The sequence below is a fragment of the Dryas octopetala genome, chromosome 9 (genome assembly GCF_963921425.1).
Source record: "Dryas octopetala chromosome 9, drDryOcto1.1, whole genome shotgun sequence".
Classification (NCBI taxonomy): Eukaryota; Viridiplantae; Streptophyta; class Magnoliopsida; order Rosales; family Rosaceae; genus Dryas; species Dryas octopetala.
This window is the reverse complement of record NC_141374.1, coordinates 10,422,010-10,443,011: the sequence shown is the minus strand read 5'-3', so window position 1 is coordinate 10,443,011 and position 21,002 is coordinate 10,422,010. Positions and strand designations below refer to the sequence as shown.

General features: G+C 33.1%; 2 protein-coding genes across 2 annotated transcripts; both read left to right on the top strand.

The window, feature by feature from the left end:
- The first annotated feature begins 1,802 nt into the window (after positions 1 to 1,802).
- On the top strand, positions 1,803 to 5,489 carry LOC147273933 (uncharacterized). Its single transcript, XM_086228287.1, has 6 exons — positions 1,803 to 1,831; positions 1,929 to 3,477; positions 3,589 to 4,217; positions 4,313 to 4,597; positions 4,675 to 4,780; positions 4,869 to 5,489. Exons 1-6 carry the CDS (start codon positions 1,803 to 1,805, stop codon positions 5,487 to 5,489), a joined length of 3,219 nt encoding a protein of 1,072 aa, XP_086084413.1.
- Positions 5,490 to 12,170: 6,681 nt separating this feature from the next.
- Positions 12,171 to 20,243, top strand: LOC147273932 (agamous-like MADS-box protein AGL19). The gene is made up of 8 exons (XM_086256161.1): positions 12,171 to 12,422; positions 12,544 to 12,788; positions 16,076 to 16,160; positions 17,039 to 17,100; positions 17,250 to 17,349; positions 19,239 to 19,280; positions 19,389 to 19,430; positions 19,838 to 20,243. Exons 2-8 carry the CDS (start codon positions 12,607 to 12,609, stop codon positions 20,009 to 20,011), a joined length of 687 nt encoding a protein of 228 aa, XP_086112287.1. The 5' UTR covers positions 12,171 to 12,422; positions 12,544 to 12,606; the 3' UTR covers positions 20,012 to 20,243.
- The last annotated feature ends 759 nt before the right edge of the window (positions 20,244 to 21,002 follow it).

The following is a 21,002-nucleotide window of genomic DNA, read 5'->3' as shown; positions in this document are numbered from 1 at the left end:
TAACCAAGTACATATGAGCCAGATGGGATGAAACCCAAACTCTAAAATCATCATAGAAAATGACACTGTTTTTGAACTCCTCTGTAGCCATTAACCCTTATAAACTTCTCTGAGAAAGTACCCACTTAGCTTCCCTATCTTCTTTCCCATAATCTTTCTTAGAAGAAAAAGCTGTCTGTAGAAAATCAAAAGTAACGGAAATCAGTAATAGTAATTTCAAGCCAAGGCTTCTTGTTCCTCATAGAGACAAGTGATAATTGCAAATACAATGCAACTTAAAACATTGCACAAACCTTCCTATCGAATAATAGATTCCAGGCATCTCCAGTCAAGGCATAGCGAATTGCAAAGCTCAATTCTTGAAGAACTACAGGTCAACGCATAACCTTCATTAATGGGTCCATTTTTAGGATCTCTAAGTCTTAGCTTTTGGTCAATTGTTTTCCTTTTTTAATTAGTTAAATGATATATTTGGATTGAAGTTTAGGGTCTAGATCAGTTTGTGGAGATTTTAATTATTTAATTTAACAATGTTGTAGCTATTATGGTAACTTTTGTCATCATTTCTTCCTTGTTTTGAAATAATATATATCCATTTTTTCTGCAGGTGGACAGTTCATTAGCAGTAGCTTCTGTTAGCTTCACTTCCACACTTGCTGATTCAGTTCATTAGAAGTGAGTGAAATAATCTTTACTTCTTAGTGCGATATATTCCTACTGATTTTGTCACTAATTTTTCTGGTATGTATTAGACAATAATGAACCCAAATATCTATTCAGGTTGACATCTACTTTTGCAAGAAATAACAACATTTGAATATCTTACTTTTGTCTTTACTTGGGTCTGTACGTGATGACACTTCAAAAATATGTGCGCATGGGCAGCTTAGCTCTTATATGCATTTTCTATGTTTGGTTGCATTAATCTGCTACTTTTGGATTGTTTGCTGTTGGTTTTATTTTTGGACTATTTGTTTTCCGTTTGGACGGTCTGATGCTCTTGTTCAAAAGTAGCAGAAAGTTAATTGTGAGGTTCTTTCATATTCAACATTTCAAGCACACAGAGTGCAAAGCAAAAAAATTGCTCTTTCCATAAACATTAATTGCTTATCACCATGTCTTTCTACTACCATTTTTAATATTAATATGTTCTTCCAGGCATGCTTCACCAAAGATCACAAGAACATAAAATTTTGCTCCTTGGATGGCATAAAATTTCTTCTAAAATTGTAGTCATTTTTTTTCAGGGCACAATCAACTTGGTTTTGGCTGCACGCATAGAAGGAATTTGGGGCAACAAGTGGATCTTTGATTGATAAAAAAACCCAACGGTATTTAACTTACTGTAAATTAATGTAGTTTGGTAATGAAGTTACTTGTCAAATTCATCTTTTGTTTGAGTTTCTTGGAATTGGTTATATTTGATTATAACTTTTCCCTGATTATAATCATCTTATCCAAATAACCTAAATACTATTTGTATTCTTGGGCTATGATAGTTTGTTTGTTTAGCCTTGATCACTTGTTCTTTCTTAGTTTTCTTTATGCTATCTTTAGCTTTCCTTTTGGTGTTTTTTTTTGTTTCAGATAGGACAAAGAACATAGGATATATATTTTCTACACTACTAGTTGATGAGTTACAGTTGGTTCTTTTTATTTTTTATTTTTTCAATTCTTTCATTACTTCAGTTTGAATATTCGATATAGGCTTTAGACATCATAGTTATAGCTCCCTAAGTTGCATTTTTAAATTCTCACACTATTTTTTGCATATCAGTAGTTGATGAAGTGAGTTGTTCACGATGGATAAAGGAAGTGTTCTCAATCCAAGGTTAATTTTCTGACCTTAAAGATATAAAAACTATTGATAATTAAGTTACTAGTGCCAACGAAACTAGATTATAAGTTTGAAACTTTTTCTTTTGTAGTAATCTAACAGAGTATATTGATGGAGTAAACAACTTTATCAAAATGGCTCGGGAAAGTGTAGGAAACTTAGATATTATAGTATGCCCCTGCATACTATGTAAAAATTTACAACACCATCATTATAGTGTAGTGTACAACCACTTGATTATGAAAGGTATGGATCCTTTCTACACTACTTGGGTCCTTCATGGGGAAAAGCCTAGTGCATCCATGATGCATGAAGATTTGGAAATGTTGGAAACATATCGGATGTATAGAGATCAAGTATGTTTTCAGGATGAAAATGTGGCACACCAAACAAGTGAGAGGATAGAGGAAGAGACATCAAATTTAGTCAGAGATGCAGAAAGTCCTCTATATCAAGGATGTTCAAAGTACACAAAGATGTCAGCAACATTGATTTTATTCAAGCTTAAAGCTGCTCATGGTGTAACAGATAATTTTTTTGATCAACTTCTTCCTGTTTTTCGTGACATGCTTCCAGAAGATAACACACTTCCTGATTCTGTATACTCAGTTAAAAAATTACTAAAGACATTTGACCTTGGGTATGAGAAGATACATGCTTGCATTAACGATTGCTGCTTATTTAGAAAAGAGTTTCAGCATGCACAAGAGTGCCAAAAATGCGGTACTTCTCGATGGAAAGTACCTCCATGTCCAAAAAAGAAGCAGCAAGGAGTAGCAGTAAAAGTCTTGCGTTATTTCCCAATAATACCAAGGCTTAGAAGGATGTTTGGGACTGCTGAAATTGCAGAACAACTAGTGTGGCATCATACTCATAAAGCGCAAGATGGTAAAATGAGACATCCGGTTGACTCTCTTGCATGGGACACAATAAATAGGAAATGGGCTTCTTTTTCTTCAGATGCTCGAAACATTCGTTTTGGCATTGCTACAGATGGGTTTAATCCTTTTCAAGATCTTAGTTCGAGGTATAGTTGCTGGCCAGTAATTTTGGCTACATATAACTTGCCTCCATGGTTATGCATGTCAAAGGAAAATTTGATGCTGAGTTTACTTATCCCAGGACCAAAGCAACCTGGTAATGACATAGATATTTACTTGGAACCTCTAATAGAAGATTTAAAAGAGCTATGGATCAATGGAGTTGAGATGTATGATGCATTTAGTAAGTCTACATTTAACTTAAGAGCAATTTTGATGTGGACCATTAATGATTTTCCAGCTTATGGAAACATGTCTGGATGGCCTACTAAGGGATCATTTGCATGTCCTATTTGTCGTAAAGGCACATGTTCTGAATGGCTACAACATAGCAGGAAATTTGCTTATATGGGCCATAGGCGGTTTCTTGCTCTTAATCATCCATTTCGAAAAAAAAGAACATGGTTCAATGGGGAACACGAAAAGGGGGTCAGGCCTAAGTTATTTACTGGTGAAGAAATTTTCTTGGAAGTTGAAAACTTTGTGAATGATTGGGGAAAAGCAAAGAAAAAAAGGAAAAGGAAAGAGAAAGAGAAAGACTCAAATTCAGAGAAATTATGGAAAAAGAGATCAATATTTTTTAACTTGCCATACTGGAAGGTATTGTTTCCTAAAACTCATGTTATTTATAATATCTTTCTTCTCATGTTTAGCATAATTTGTTTATTAACTAATGACCTCATTATAATCTTTGATGTTTGATTCATGCAGACATTACTTGTGCGTCATAACTTAGACGTCATGCATATTGAGAAGAACATTTGTGACAGTATAATTGGTACACTTTTGGATATCAAAGGGAAAAGTAAAGATGGGCTTAATTCTCGTCGAGACCTAGAATGCATGGGAATAAGAAAGGAATTGCATCCTGAGAATAGGGGAAGTAAATACTACTTACCAGCTGCATCACACACTCTCTCAAAGGAAGAAAAAAAAATATTTTGTAAGAGGTTGGCTAATTTGAAGTTACCTGATGGTTATGGGTCAGATATTAGAAAATGCATTTCAGTGGCTGAATGCAAGATAATGGGGCTTAAGTCTCATGATTGTCACATGTTAATGCAACAACTCTTGTCCGTAGCTTTGAGAGGTCTTTTGCCTAAAGGACCAAGAAATGCAATTTATCGACTATCTTCCTTTTTCAATGAATTGTGCAAGAGAGTGATAGATAGAAATATACTTGAAAAATTGGAAGAAGATGTGGTTGAGACTTTGTGCATGTTGGAAAGGTTCTTCCCTCCTTCTTTTTTCGATATTATGGTTCATCTAACCATTCATCTTGGACGAGAGTCTCGACTTTGTGGACCAGTGCAATACCGTTGGATGTACCCAATGGAGAGGTAATTAATTAGTCGTTCTCATTCTCATGTGTTTATTCATAAATTACTATTTTATTAGACTATAGATTAATTTACTTATGTATATCTTGTCTTAGGTATATGAAAGTACTCAAAGGATATGTTAAAAATCGTGCACGACCAGAAGGGTGCATAGCTGAACGCTACCTTGCTGAAGAGTGTACAGTGTTTTGTAGCAAGTATATAAAACAAGTTGCTGAAGTAGGAGCTCGACATGCACGCAATGAGGAATTTGAGAATGAATTATTAATAGAAGGGCGTACAATAAAGCATGGCAAGTTAATCATTCTTCCAAATGAAATGCTACAAGTTGCTCACCTTTACATCTTGTTAAACACTTCAGAAGTCCAACCTTATATAGAGTAAGTGTACTGCAAGAAATTTTTAGTATTTTCATATATCAAATTAGGAGATAATTAACAAGTTTTTTGTCTATTAGAATGCATTTGGATGAACTTAGGAGTTCGAATCGACGACTTTCAAGGAATGAAACCTTGTTACAGAAGAAACACACCAACTCATTTAGTGCATGGTTCAAGAAAAAGGTAATTTTATTTCTCTTAATTAATTAATTGTACCTGCACATCAAATATGATCCTTGACTATCACTAATATTTCTCATTCTTTTAACAGATTGAGTGTCAAATGAGAAACAATAATGTTTCAAAAACTCTACAGTGGCTTGCAAAAGGACCTAGAGAACAAGCAAAGTCATATTTTGGATTTCTTATAAACAATATTAGATTTCACATTCAGGGTGCTAAGAGGTCTCGACAAAATAGTGGTGTTTCGGTTGAAGCATACACACCTTGCAGAGCTAGTGCAAAAGACAATTCACAAGTCATTGGAAAAATTTGGTATTACGGGGTTTTAAGAGAGATTTTAGTGCTCGATTACAATATGATTCATGTTCCTATATTTAAGTGTGATTGGGCCAATATTGTAAATGGTGTCAAAATTGATGATGGGTTCACTTTGGTTAATCTCCATGAAGGACAAAGCCAATTTAAAAGAGATCCATTCATTTTGGCCTCACAAGCTAAGCAAGTGTTCTATTCTAGGGAGAGTGAGGAATCAAATTGGTATGTTGTGTTGCAAGCACCACCAAGAGGTTATCATGAATTGGAAATATATGAAGAGAGTGATGAAGCACCATCTATGTCAATTGGTGCATCTGAATTTGGAACAAATGATGACAATGAGAATGAACTTTGTACAAGAGTTGATGTTGAGGGCATGTTTTGTGATGCATAAATATAAGCTGCATTTATAGTGTTGAAAGCATTAGTTAAATTTTGTCATTTTTTTCTTGTGTTCCATTGTTACAATCATAGTTAAATTTTGAATTTTCTATATTCTAAGATATGTATGATGTGTAAAAATTCTTGGTGTTACTGATATAGTCAGATTTTAATTTTTAACAGCTTTTACCTCTTGGAACAATTTAACAATTGAAGATGAGCTCTGTAAGTTCCTTTACTCCTTTGGTTTTGATTTACAAACTCATTTAATCATTTGTCTTATTATACTAGCTATGATATTTATTTATATGTGCATGTGATGTAAGACTTCCAAAAAGGGTTTGAAAAGAACAACTATGCAAGGTCGAGCATTATTGGCTGCATTTAATCATCAAAAGAAAAAACGAATGAAAATTTCAGAGACTGCTGCAGCAACTACTCCAGTCAATCAAGATGCTTCAGCCGCTCGAAATGATCATAGGGGCGATTCAATTGGGACAACTATTCCAATTGTACAGCAAAACTCACAGACTTCAGCTACTACTTCTAGAGAAACACAGAAGAAGCGAGGTCCTACTAGAATGGGAATGATGAAAAACAATGCCAAACGCTTGGAGGTTGGATTTAACACTTTTGGTCAATGTGAGTCTGGACATTCTGATAAACTTGCTTCTTATATTGGAGTTGTAGTACGAGAGCATGTTCCTGTTTGCATAAAAAAATGGAAGGATGTTACATCAGAACAGAAAGATGATCTTTGGACACTCATTAAGGTATTGCTAATTTCCTTAATTTTACTCTTTTTATAAGATTTTAGATTACATAAAACTAATTCCATTAATTTACACTTTCTATAAGCTTTCATATTTATTTTATGTATTTTGGTAAACAACAACGATTTGTCGTCAATGATACCAACAAAAAAATGATATTTGGAATGATGGGATGTCGTTGGAGAGAATTCAAGTCAAAGATAACACGTCTGATAAGGGCAGCTGCTAAAAAAAAAGATAAAGCACGTGCTTTGTCCCTCATCAAACCAAAAAATATAGTCTGCATCCAAGAATGGGAAACATTTGTGAATGGAAGACTATCTGCAGGTTTTGAAGTATGTTTTAGACTATAGTATGTTCACTATATTTGACACTTACATCTATACATTTACTACATAATCTATCTTCTTTTTACAGGCAAAGAGCAAAAAGTTTAGGGCAATGAGACTTGGTCAAAAATTTCGACATACAATGAGCAGAAAAGGATGTGCTCGCTTGGAATATGAAATGGTAGGATTTTATTAATTGAGGGATATTGATTTTATTAATTTTGACATATATCTGATATTGTAGGATAAATTAATTTGTCATTATTGTTATAATTCTTTTGTCATAGAGGAAAGAAAGTTCAACTCCATCATCAATACGTAGGTCTGATGTTTGGATTAAAGGACATCAATCAAAAATAGGTGCATCTCTCAATGAAATAACCAGCAAAACAATGGTGAGAAATAATATATTTACAAAAATCTATTCATTTTATTACGGTGAAAATGATAAATAATGTATATTTCATGAATGAACTTTTAGGATGAAATCAGAGATCATGTCAAAGCAAATCCAGAAAGGCAGGAGAATATACATGAAGATGCTCTTGCATGTGTACTAGGACCTGAACAGCGTGGAAGAGTACGAGCTGCTGGATTTGGAGTTACTCCTTCTAAAGTGAATGCACATGTTCAGAGCATTGGAAAGGTGAAAGAACTTGAACAGATTTTGCAAGCCCAAACTTCCTTGGTACATGCACAAAATCAACGGATAGAGATACTTGAAAATAAAATAGAAGAATTTATTGCTAAGCTATCTCAACAGGTAAAATTCTGATATATTCTTGTTAAGTTTATGCATTAATCTGAGCATATATTGATATTTTTATCTTAATTTTTATAGCTCCCAAATAAAAATGTTGACGAAGTGACGAGTTCTCATGCATGTACTTCTCGGGTAAATATCAATCTTAGTACTCTTTTTTATGCTTATTAATAATGTTTGGATCGTTTGAGTATAATCATACATTTTTACTATTATGGCTTGTGTGAATTGTAGTCCCAAAAGGGTAGTGGCCCGGTGCAAGGAAGTTCTCAATATGAAAATGTGAAATGCCAATTGTTGAATTGGTACACATTTGATGAAGATGAGGTTGTGGCAGAAGGAAAGATAGCTTCAACTGACCCGAGCGCAAAAGTGCATCACGTGCCTCTTGGAAGAGATTGTTGGAAAGTTTGGGTAGAGTTAGTAAGTACTCCTCATGTGAATGTTTATAGACCCACAGAAGAAATTAAAACATTGGACGATGCTTTAGGAAGTACTGTTGCTTGGCCGCGAAGCTCTATCAAAATTTTATAAAGAGGTAATGTTTCTATAACATGGGCTGGAATGGACTTTAACGTAAAAGGAAACTTTGATATTCTTACACTATCTATCACATAGCTTTCACCAATAAACAATGACAAGGCAGCTGACCATATGTATAGAATATATATAGTATATATACATATATACATGCATATGGAATTAAATGACTTGGTTTGGGAACATATAGAGCCACATCGCACATTGTTTTTTCATTTCCAAAGAACATATATAGGGGCACTTTGATAATCCAAGTCCAGGGCATTACAGTGAGATGGGTCACATGCACCCTCTGTATGTTTCTTAAGGCAGATAAGTCAAGCCCATATAATTTAATTGGCCAATTTAAGGTTGCAGGTATATACATACGTTATGGCGTGCCTGGGATGCAATCGATTATGCATTTCATTAGTAACTAATATATAAACAAAGAGGCATGTTTAGACAAAAAAATATCATATTAGATATTGATGTGTGCATGTGACTGTCTGCAAATGAATATTTTTAGATTGCTAAGGAATAAACTTTGGTTGTGCATTTTTTTTTTTTGATTGAAATGGCAGGTTCATGAAAAGGAATTGCTGATGAGGAAGAAACTTTGGCTGAAAGGAACTTTTGCTCTTTTGGATATGGAAACTTTGGCAAGTGGACTTTTGTGAAACTTTGGCTGACTTTTGCTCTTTTGGATAAGGAAACTAAAGCTATTTTGAGGAAGAAACTTTGTTTGTAAGGTGGAATATATGTTGCTCTTTTGGAGAAGGAAAAAATATATTCAAAGAGTTAGCTAGACACAGTAAGAGCTTGTGTTTGATTTTAGGTGTTAGCTAGATTTCCAAGAAAACCTTGAACTGCATTTTGTGTTAGTATGTTGATAAATATGGTTGACTTGTGCAGGCTAGTATAGTTGGTTTTTTATTTTGATAGGTACTGAATGTTGTATAAATGATATTGGGTCTATGTAATGAATGATATTTGATCTATGTAATGAATGATATTTGATCTATTGAATTAATGATATTGGTGATTGAAAGTTATGCTAATGATATACAAAAAATATTAATTGCACCTTGAATGAACCAGGTTTATGATTTTAAATTTGTTTTATTAAAAAACTGTAAATTTTTATTTAACAACGTTCATATTTATGTTATACAAAGAACAATGACAACAATAAAAATATGTTGTAAAATGCAATAAGAAAAACAACATGCACAAAATCTTGTTGAAAATAAAATAACAACGTTTAAAAAACGTAGTTATAAGATACAACGTTCTTTCAACGCGGTGGAAAAGTATTTAGCAACGTTCATTAACATTTTAAACAACTTCAAAAGTGCTTTGTTGAATGAGCAAAACTTTTAACAACTTCAAGATACGCAACGCGCATATGAACGTTGTTAAACGGCTATGACAACATTTCTCGCACGTTGTCATATCTTATTTTTGTTGTAGTGATAATACTATAATTTATATATGTAACATATATAACATATAACATATAGTATTATAGTCTTATATTAGGGTTTAGTATTATGATATTATAGTCTTATACTATAGTTTATATTAGAATTTAAGATATTTTTAATTATTTATTTATATAGAAATGTATTTAATAAATTAAAACAACTAAACGAAACCCCAAACAAAACCGTAATTGAAACCCCAAACAAAACCCCAATCGAAACCGCAATTGCCAAAATCCCAATATTTTTCTTTCTTTCCCTTCTTTTTTTTTTTTCATTTTTTTTTCCTTTCTATTTTTTTGCGCCCACTCACCCATATCCCCCCCGGTGACTCTCTCTTCTTCACTTAGTTTTTCTTTTAATTTTTTTTCTTCTCCTCTCTCTTCCCTCTCCGTGCGCCGATCACCTTCTCCGACGAGAACTCTCTCGTCCAGCGGTCGATGGCGACGAGACCAGTCCCAAAAGCTTCCTCTCTCACTCCTTTCTCTTCGCATGACCGTTGATTGCCCAGAATCCAGCCGAAAACCCAGAACCCGATGGCACTGTTGCCGGCGTTGACTTCTCTTCCCGGCGGCGTCGAGGCTTCCCACCACCCAAGTCTTCTTCCTCTCGACATTCTGAGCACGATGGTGTGCTCGGATTTTCCATCCGATCAACCACGGCGGCGGATCGAAGCCAGAGATGTCGGCGGCTCCCTCTCTCTTTCTCTCTCTCTGCCTTTCTCAGACTCTCACTCTTCCATCTCTCATCTCTCTAACTCTCGATCTACCTCACGGTCCTCACCCAACTCAGTCGCCAATTTGTAACTGTAGGTAAATCTTGTTTTGATTAATGGTTTTTTTGTTGTGTACTTGACTACTTGTGTAGATTTAGAACTGATTGTGTACTGATTGTATACTGATTGTATTTTGTGTACTGATTGTATTTTGTAATTAATACCGAAAATACCGAAAAATGCCGAAAATCGAAGGATCCGAAAGATGCCGAAATCCGAAAAAATCGATTCGGAAATCGGCGTCAAAACTGAATTACCGAAATTTTCGGAAATCGAATCGGCAAGGCCATTTACCGATTCAATCCGACCGATGGGCAGCCCTAATCTAACTAGAACATTCAAGGTAAATTTCAATTGTAACAATTAATTGTTTATTAATCGTGTCAATGGAATTAGCACAACTCTTTTTGTTTAAAAGGAAAATCAAACTCTTTTTGTTTTCAACTTGAGCTAAAGTTCGTTGGTAATTATGTTAATTTCAGATGAACAATGTAATTATACCTAAAAATTACCTTTCTATACAAAAAAAAAAAAAAGAGTGTTATTTACCTTATCCACCAACCTTCTCTTTTATTATTTTCATTTCACAGTATACTTTTATGATCAGAACTGTCATTTTTAAGATAATTATTTGAAGATCATCTCTACAAAAAATGAACTAAATCGAAAATCATTTGGTTATGTAATTATTATTAAATAAATAAACATTGAATCAAATTGTTACTAAAATTGTTTGTTTATTTTATCACATTTACATAACCAAATAATTTTTGATTTAGTTGATTTTTTGCATAGATGATCTTCATAGTTAGATCTAAAAATAAACTGTTGCGATTATGAATTTTCATTGCAAAATGAGAATAATAAAGAAGAATTTTGGTGAAGAAGGTAGATTGAAGAAGGTGAATAGCAGTCCTTACAAAATATATATATATATACCCATCCTACAAATTTACTTCTATCAAACTTTCCTTAAATGACATCTTCCATGCAGTCTAGTTGTGGTCCCTACCTCTGCACCTGAAAAGAAAAAACCAAAAGAATAAAATCCTTTAAAAAACTAAAAAAATTAAAAAATAGGGGTTTTTTTTTAAGTTCATTTTAGAAAATATGTTTTTTTTTTTTTAAAATCTATTATCAAAAATCAAATTTCAATGTAGTCCACTTTAATAAATCACATGGAAAAATGCGATAGGCACAGAGCCTAGTGTGCCTAATTTTATGGTTTTTTCGCGTAAGGAGAATTGCCACTGTCCAACAATTATAGTCATTGTTGGACAGTAGCAATTCTCATTGTGCAATAATACTCAAAATAAGACAACTTATATAAATCTTATGTATTTTCTTCCATAAACATGTAAAAAAAAAAGTATAAAACCAACAAAAAACACAACATTCCAGGTTTGAAGGACAAAATTATCCATTTTGGACCAAAATGGAACACATCAAATAATTCATGGACCAATATAAAATTTTAAAAAAATTTAGACCAAAAAGTGGATAAATAAGTGAACCAAAAAAATGAGTATAAAACTAATTAAGTGAATTTTTTTAGGATATGGATAAATAGGTGGACTTTATAATAATTATCAGTTAAAAATAAAACCTGACACACCCCCACTTGCAAACAGGAGCCACGTGACGCACTTCGATATGCTGAGTCCCTGTTCACATGGCAACACACCATTTGCCCATCCTCAACTCCAAACGTACGGAAAAAGTTACCGGGTGTGGACGCTCGTACGAACAGCCCATTTTCAAATAACGTGTATTTTTACGGTGCCCGTTCAGTGCTTCAAATTTACCTGCAACCCCGGGGTTAGAAGACTGTCCGGTAATTACTGGCAACCGACAGGCATGTTCGCTGTTTCAAACTTCAACCCCCTCGCTGCCCTGTCCGCGAGCCACCGGCCACAGAGGTTGTCAGTCACTTTACACAGGTGTCACCAAAAGACGCGATGACACCGAGTTTGCGTGAACTCAACACACCTAAGAAAGCCTAGTCTACATTGGGTGTATCAATAGTGGCTTCACATGTGTAATAAGGCATCTATTCCTCTGTTTTTCTTTTTTTGGGAGGTGTCCATTAATTACCAAAAGAAGAAAGAGATTGTAGATTAGGTTCCTGACCTCCTTTCCTTTTTGATTTATTTATTGCAATATTTATTTCATAGACAGTCCTTTTATATCCATGGGGTTCTTGTAGGCCACATCAATCAATCTCTCCATCCTCCTCTTTCTTTCTGCAATTTTTTCTCTACTAGGGTTTCTGGGTTTTCTTTCTTTGGATCTTACCACTTTGGGTACGTCCCCCTTTCTATTTTTGGAAACCTTTTTCTGGGTCTTCTAAACCTAGTTTTTGCCATATATATATATATATATATATCTGATTGGATTATCAACTTTTGTATCTTCCACTTTCAGATTTTTTCTGGGATTTTCCGGGAATTCGCTTTGGTACCTCGGAGAGGTTGACAATCAATAACAATGGTTAGGGGAAAGACTCAGATGAAGCGTATAGAGAATACTGCGAGCAGGCAAGTGACCTTCTCTAAGCGAAGGAATGGGCTGCTCAAGAAGGCCTTTGAGCTCTCAGTTCTGTGTGATGCTGAAGTTGCACTCATCATTTTCTCTTCAAGAGGGAAGCTCTATGAGTTTTCCAGCTCTAGGTATGTTTAAGCTATAAACCCATGAATTCTTTTTCACTATTATTTATTTTCAATAGAAAAAATTAACTGTGATTAATTTGATATTTTTTGGTCATTTAATTTTGGTTTTAGTATTTGATTCATAATTAAAGCTGCTTATTCTGAATTGTGTAGTTCAACGTACAGTTAATAACTTAATAGATAGCAGGCTTTATAGGGGTTTAAAATATATTTATGTATATATGGACCAGATTCATGAAATCTGCTTGGATTTTTCTGAATCAATCTTTTTGTTGTTTGATTTTGTGTTTGTCTTTGGGTTGAAACTTTTCTGGGTTGAATTGGGTTTCCCTATATCTTGTTCATATTTCATTCGCTGTACTTATTCAAAGGGCCCATAAAATATCTAGATTCTTTTAGAGAGAGGAGAGAGAGAAGGAGATAGAACTTAATTAATTAACAATCATGTGGGTCAGGTATATTGAACAATAAAGAAATATCTAAAGGTTCATAAACTTAATAACAAGTATATACAACGTTTCCTAATAGATCAGCTATGTAATAGGTGAATGTGAAAGAAGTTTGGTATAATTCGTTGTAACTGTGAGATGGCATTATTGGCATGGCATAAAATATTCTCTGATAAATAAACTTGGAATCTTGTTCAGTCTATGTGAGGGACCTATGAGAGAAAGAGGTTTACTTTGTGCTCTTAGAATCAGTATCCTACGAACCCAAATTCCCTATTACATATAAAAACAAGTCTGTATAATATATATTTTTAAGCCTCGTTTGGAATGCAGGACATTACTGCAAGGGATAGGACTGTGTCCTATGAACAAGATAGGACAAGCCATAGGCTAGTCCTATGGTGGACCATCTTTGAGAAGGTCGAAGACAGAAATTCTTAGTTATTTGGGATTATAGTCCCAAGTGTGAGTCGTGTCCCAAATTTTAATAAACTCTCCAAACATAGGACACGAGACTACTGTTTTTTTTAATTGCTTAGTCCTGTCTAGTCTCGTCCTCCAAACGAGGCCTTAATTTCTGGCCTCCCCATTTTATATTCTAATAATTAGTATTTTAATTCAAATTGAATGGACCTCTTTTCCAAGGTCGTCTACACTATAACTATTTGGCTAAGTTAATATATAATCTTGTTCTAATTAGTGTAAGATGTGAATCAGTGATGATCAAGTTAATAGTAATTTATTTAATTCTCTGATAAGAAGAACAATATTAATGCTCAACCTAATAAAGCCTACGTGAAGATGACATTTGGGGACCGCTATGTGTATCTCACTTGCTTATGATCATGCTTAATTAACTTTTTAGCTCATAGAATATTCAATCTTAATTATGTACTGTTGAGGTTGAAGAAAGGTGAAGAGTCTACTTGTACTTAAGGTTAACAAGAACTTATTCATGTCAGGAAATCATTGTTTTTTTCTTGGCCACTAGGAAGTCATTGTTTTGAATTTGAGCCATATACTAGTTTTATTAAATTATGGCCTAATATATTGTAAAAAATAAACTTAATTACAGGGTCGGAGCTAATATTGTGGGGAATGTGGGGGATTGAGGCGAACCATAAGGGTGGGGTCCTCGACCCTCCATATGGCTACTTGGTTTAATTTTTTTCTTTTCTCTAGTAAGTACGTATACTCATAAAAACCATTATAAGAACTCAAACTTAAGCTTAACTTTTTTTTGTTTATATCATTTGGACTTAATACAACGTACAAGGGATTATGAATTTTGGGGACTCTAAATATTTGAAGGCATGATGTGGTCACCTCACTCGACTATGATCAGAACCGGCCGTTTCTGCTTAACTATACTATACCATTTGATGTAAAAATTAAAGTAAGCTCTCACACTGGTCACTTCACCATGGTGACGTGGTAACTTTCTCTAAACTACTCTAGCATGATTAATTGACAGTTATATATAATTAATCTAAAATAATCTTGGTGTCCACGTGGGCGAAGCAAAACTTTCTTGCATGCACATATATTCCATATAATGGTTTTTCTATTAGTTCATGTATGCATTTCGTTTATCTGTTATCTACTCATGTAGATTAATTACTTAATATGACTAACCCGTATATTGATCATGCATGATCAAATAAATGAACATTAAAGTGGGTTCAAATTAGACCTTCTAGTTTAGAATTATAGATGATACTAAAGCTTAATATGGTTTCACTTTTTCTTAATCGGTTTTTTTTTTTTTTTTTCTTTTTCTAAATGATCTTAGTGTTATTTTATCTCGTTAAAATTTGCAATATATACTTTTCTTTCCCTAATATCATCATATGCATGGATTGACATGCACTGTTAATTTGTCCGATTGTACAGATAGCAGCCACTACAAAATTAATCATCTATATATCGCCCCCTTCTTGTGTTCACCAATCACTGATTTTTCTGCTATAACTATTAGAATTAATATGATTCAAATTCTTGTTTGCGATTACTTGTCTATAAATTTGGGTTTCCTATAATGAATATATAGTTTCTTATTCTCTAAATTAGTTTGAATTTTTTTTTTTTATTTGGTTGATATATCATGAATTTATTTTTGGTTATATTGAAAGGATTCATCTTAACTTATTTTCGACTCTTTTCTCATCACTTGAGCTAATTTAAAGGATTTATATATTTGTAGATTCAATCTCACTTTTCCGTGGATGTAGGTAAGATTATCAAATCACGTGATTTTGTGTTCTCTTTTTTTTTTTTTTTTTCTCTTTCTTACTAAGATACTTTTAATGTGCCGCGCGTTTGTGTGATTTGATTTATTCACAACAATAAACACAGCCTGGTGTTTTTGTTGTTGCCAAAATGTTGTGAACATGATTTACCAAACATTTGCCATTGATAGGTAAGTAAGCTTTACGTTGTGTCATAATTTTTTTGATATGTGAGAACTGAGAAATCCCAAATATGGGAGAAGTGATTCTTATAATTGCAAGAACAATGTTTGGCCACTAGTTCAATATGAAAGGGAAATTTCACACACATATATACAAGTATATTTGGTTATGCACTATAAAAGCACATATATATATATGTATGTATTACTGAATTGTTGCCACACGTACAGTTTGCAAAATAATATTGTATTGTCTTATATTGTTAGATAATGGATTAGTTTGACCATTAACTGAAGGTGACTTTTTAAACAATAAATTAAAAATATATCAAAGTATGCTGAGTATAGGTGTGCGTGTGTATTTCTAGTCTTCAAATATGCGTTTTAATTAATGTATTTTCATGTTGTTGTGGTTGGACTTGCTTCAGTATGAACAACATAATAGACCGTTATCAAAGGAGACTGAAGGATGATATAGGCCCCAGCAGTAAAGCAGTTGAACAAGATATGGAGGTAAGCAAGACGAGATGGAATTTTCAAAAACTTTACAAAATTCAGTTAGAGACTATTTAGTATCATCTCATCTTATCTCATCATACAATCTATTGAATATCTATCTTAAAAGCTTCGGTTGATGAAAAGTCCCAACAAGTATTTATAGTTTTATTAGACAGTACTTAAAGTCATTTAACTGATCACAACTAGTATTCAACACATACTCCACTTCAGGTAGAACCCCTTTTTTAGGTAGCCATATAGGTGAACAAATGGTCCTTCTCTTAAGTGTCATGAGAGTTCCTATATGTGATTCTTAAGTTAAGGATAACCTACACTTAGTGGCTTTGATACCATATCAATATCCATCTTAAAAGCTTTAGTTATTAGAGACATAAAAGTTCCTCTGTGGTTCATGTTAAGTATGGATGGAGATTTGGTAGAGGAGGTTATAGAGTTTGCTATCTTCTTTCGCTTCTTGTTCTATTAGAGTCTCTGAGAATTGTACGTATTTACAGACGCTTAATGCTTAATACAATACAACTCATATGAGCCAGACTGATGCTTAATATATATTGAAATATGATAAGTATAAGGGCTGCAAATGAGAGGCTGCAATACTCTTTTCCCTCTCTTTGGAATTATAATTCTCTTGTCACACAATCTAACATATTATTATATATTCTAATATTGTCAATCAGAACTATACATTTCTGCAGTTTTACGATGAATGCAATTACAGAAATGATCAACGAGGTTCATATGCATACATTTTGTTTTTTCCTTTGGTTAATTATCAAAAGCATTGTCTTGGAAAAGTATGCAAGTCCATGCATGAGAGACATGTTACTGATCTGTGTTTGTTAATTATTGGACTTGCATGCATTTTTTTGTAGAATGTGAAGGATGACCCTGGTAGCATGGCGAAGAGGATTGAGTTTATTGAAGCTTCCAAACGGTTATAACCCAATGCTCAGTTTGAATTTTTTAGTTTATTTAAGCTTATAATTAATTTTAGTTTTGTACTACTGCAATATATACTCACATTTTCATATGCTGGTCAATTTGGTCTGAGGCTTAAAATTAGTATATATACATTAATTGTAGGAAGCTCTTAGGTGATGGTTTGGACTCATGTTCGATAGACGAGCTACATCAGGCGGAGAACCAATTGGAGCAAAGCTTAAGCAAAATTAGGGCTCGAAAGGTACATACATATAGACACATATGCATGAAATTTTTTCAGATAAAAGAGAGAAAATAATTAATAGAGAAGATCAAAAGTGTTATTATTGAAAAAATATTGAAATTGAGGCTTAAGCTATTTGGTTTAGAGCTCAAATGATATATATATATATATATATAGAGGAGTGCTCTAAAGCTAACCAGTTAGCAAGTTAATACGAAGCTAACCATGCTTTTGGGCCCATCACATAACTAATTTCATAATCCGAACCATCAATTATTTAGGTCATACTTCAAAGATCATCATTACAAAAAATCAACTAAATTGGAAATCATTTAGTCATCTAATTAAGATCAAATAAATAGACGATCAGTATTTTCGATAAAAGCATATAAATAGTTGTTGTTATAATCAAATGGCTAAATGGCTTCCGATTTTAGAGATTTTTTACAGGGATAATCTTTGAAGTAGGGCCTAAAAAATAGACGGTTCAGATTTTGTGTTTACATTATGCAGTGGGCCCAATAGGGTGGTTAGCTTTGTATTAACTTACTAACCAGTTAGTTTTAGAGCATTCTTGTATATATATATATATATATATATATATATATATATAGAAAATTAAGATTAAATAACAAATCTCAATAATTTTTTGGTATAGCATGAAGACCATATAATTTTTCAATTGAACTACCAAATTTAAATGTAATTTTTTAGATTATGTCACAAATATGTTGGTCCCTTTGATTAATTTGAACCTTTTTCATTTGACATTTTTATCCTTTGGCTCACATATGACGAGTGTTAGTTAAAATTTATAAGGTTTTGACAAAATTGCCCTTAAGACTTTTATATTATCTTGAAAATTTGCTAATGCATGTAGTCTCAACTTCATATTTAGTTGTGACTGTACGACACTCACAACTTCAAATTTAGTTGTGACTGAACGACAGTCACATCTAAGTTGTGAGACCGTCACAGTTAAGTTGTGACTTAATTGAATTTTTTTTAGAGAAATTATACTACAATATAGTATAAATAGAGGTCAAAATAATACTTTTACTCAAAATAATATATAATATAGTGGTGTGAGTTGTCTCTTTCAATTTACCAAGACAGTCACAGTTAAGTTGTGACTTGATTGATTTTTTTTTTTTAAATACAATATAATATAAATTAATGTAATATTTGTGATGTAATATTATTTTTATTTTTTTATTGTAGTGGCATGTGATGTAATATATGTAAATTCTAATACCTTTTACTTTATTAATTTGTTTGACTTTTCAACTAGTACCTAATCTAAAATGCTATTTAATTTTGGTACCTAAACTAAAAAGTTATTGAAATTTAGTAGTTAAAATCAATAGACCTAGAAAAATTTTCAAGTAATGATTACTTTAAGAAAAGTAAGAATATTCTCTCTGGTCAATGATTGAAACCGTCTATATTTTAGAACAAATCACCTTTACAAAAACTCATCTAAATAAGAAATTGTTTAATTAGCAAGTTTTTTTACAGCCAACATCATTCAGTTTTATCCGATGAACTGTTTTTCTGCACAGTTTAGATGGCCAAACAATTATTGATTTTGCTGATTTTTTATATAGTCCAATTATTGTGAGATTAGTGTCAATACTACCTAATGCAGGACCTCTCATGTCGATCAAAGTAAAGCTTTCATGTAATATATGAGTGTATACTTTTATTGTATCTATCTCTCTCATCTTATAAATTATCATGTGATGAGAAAGATAAATATTTAGGCATAGTCAAACCAATAATGCATCCACTGCTTAAAGCTTTTTTTGTTGTTGTTGTTAATCAACTGCTTAAAGCATTATTACCATAAACTACTGACAGTCTGACATTGTAGTGCACTTTAATTTTGTTTGCCTTTAATTAATCAGGACCAGTTATTGAGAGAGCAGATAGAGAAGCTGAAAGAAGAGGTAAAGTAACTAGCGTACTAGTGTTGTATTATTAAGTTCGTGCGTGTGTGTGGAAAATGCTATCTGTATTAATTAATTCCATTTTCGATGGTTTGGCATCATGATCAGGAGAAAATCCTACTACAACAAAATGCAGAGCTACGGGAAAAGGTAATATATTAGGATACATCATCTCCAATATCATATATAACTGAATTGGATGCATATAATTACTATTCACTGTATATATATCTTTATTCTCACTCACATTTCACCGCGCACACTCAAAATATGTTATAAATTCATCATTTTTTTTTCATACACGTTTACTGAATCAATGCACGTGCTCTGCACACTAGAACCGACCCAATATAATCACCAATGAATATTGTTGTTGAAATCACATTTACGTACTCATTACATCTTTGATAGAAGTGAGACACACTTACCTGAAATTCATCAAATTTTAAAATACATTTTCGGCCTTTTATCTTCATTAGAAAAATGGTCAATAAAAAGGGGTGGAAATAACATTACTCGGTCAGTAGCTGATGAATTAACTCCTATATATGATGCAGTGTGGTATGCCACCACTTGGTCAATCAAGCAAAGAACATGGAGATGATGAAAATGAAGATGATGATGAAGATGTAGTATGCGAGAGCGAGACGCTGGCTATGGAGGTGGAGACGGAACTTTTTATTGGGCCACCTGAAAGGCAAAGAAGATCAAGTGGCCAGAAAAATCCATAGGATAATGATCATGATCAACCCTTTAATATTAAATTCTTAGGGGTGATGTATACAATAAAATGTTGCAACTTCTAAATTTAATTTTTGGTCCGTGCGTGGTGCACCTAAAATAATTCTGAAGCTAGACAACTTAATACTACTGTATAGATAATTTAATTTCATGTTGGAATAATATTTCTAATTAATTAATGGGATCATTAATATTGCATAACACAAAGTTATGCGATCAGTTCATATTTTTTTTGGTGAGGTACTGCTTGTAATTTGGAAGAATATTATTTGGAACATCATATAGGACTGGACTGTGCGATTGTATTTAATGGAAATTATGTATATAGTACCATCTTTTGTTTGGCTTGTGAAGTTAGTGTTGCGAAAAAAGATCTCACATTAAAAATGAGGTTTTGCATAGTAGTTTATAAGGGTTTACGCTATTTCTCGTATTGTTAATTGGTTTTGGGATAGGTGTTTAGATTTTTTCTTGGTATTAAAGCTGCCTAAGGGTAACACTGTGATTGATCCTGCAGCAGCTTCTTTGTGATTTTCCTGGTGATGTCAATTCCTGTCTTTGTTTTTCTATTTTCTGCAATTTCTTGCATAATACTCAAATACTAGACTTAATTTGATTCTTGATTCTTTGGTTCAATTCATTGAAATTTCTCTATATTTTCTTCGTGTTCTTCATCAATTCTTGAATTTCTATCTGGCTGAAATTAACTCTCAATTTCTTGACCTTGTTCTTGAATTTTACCCAAATTGTCAAAAACCCCCCTCACCATTGTTGATTTTGTTGAAAACCCTGAAATTGCAACCCTTGAAATTGTTTTCCACACCCTGCAATTGCTTTCCACACCCAGGGAATTGTTGTCAAAACTCAGCAATTGTTGATTCTTGAATCATAATAGCTGCTTCAGTCTCTCTGTTGTCATATGCAGTTTGGTAACTGTGAGGTTAGATAACACTAACAATATCACCTAGATCATGAACTTCC

Bases quoted from the DNA above. Each gene is read 5' to 3' on its own strand.
- LOC147273933 (XM_086228287.1), top strand. From the start codon at position 1,803: ATGGATAAAGGAAGTGTTCTCAATCCAAG. The intron at 1,832-1,928 runs GTTAATTTTCTG...TTTCTTTTGTAG, and splicing joins GGAAGTGTTCTCAATCCAAG to TAATCTAACAGAGTATATTG. The intron at 3,478-3,588 runs GTATTGTTTCCT...TGATTCATGCAG, and splicing joins TTAACTTGCCATACTGGAAG to ACATTACTTGTGCGTCATAA.
- LOC147273932 (XM_086256161.1), top strand. From the start codon at position 12,607: ATGGTTAGGGGAAAGACTCAGATGAAGCGTATAGAGAATACTGCGAGC. The intron at 12,789-16,075 runs GTATGTTTAAGC...GACTTGCTTCAG, and splicing joins TATGAGTTTTCCAGCTCTAG to TATGAACAACATAATAGACC. The intron at 17,350-19,238 runs GTACATACATAT...TTAATTAATCAG, and splicing joins GCAAAATTAGGGCTCGAAAG to GACCAGTTATTGAGAGAGCA.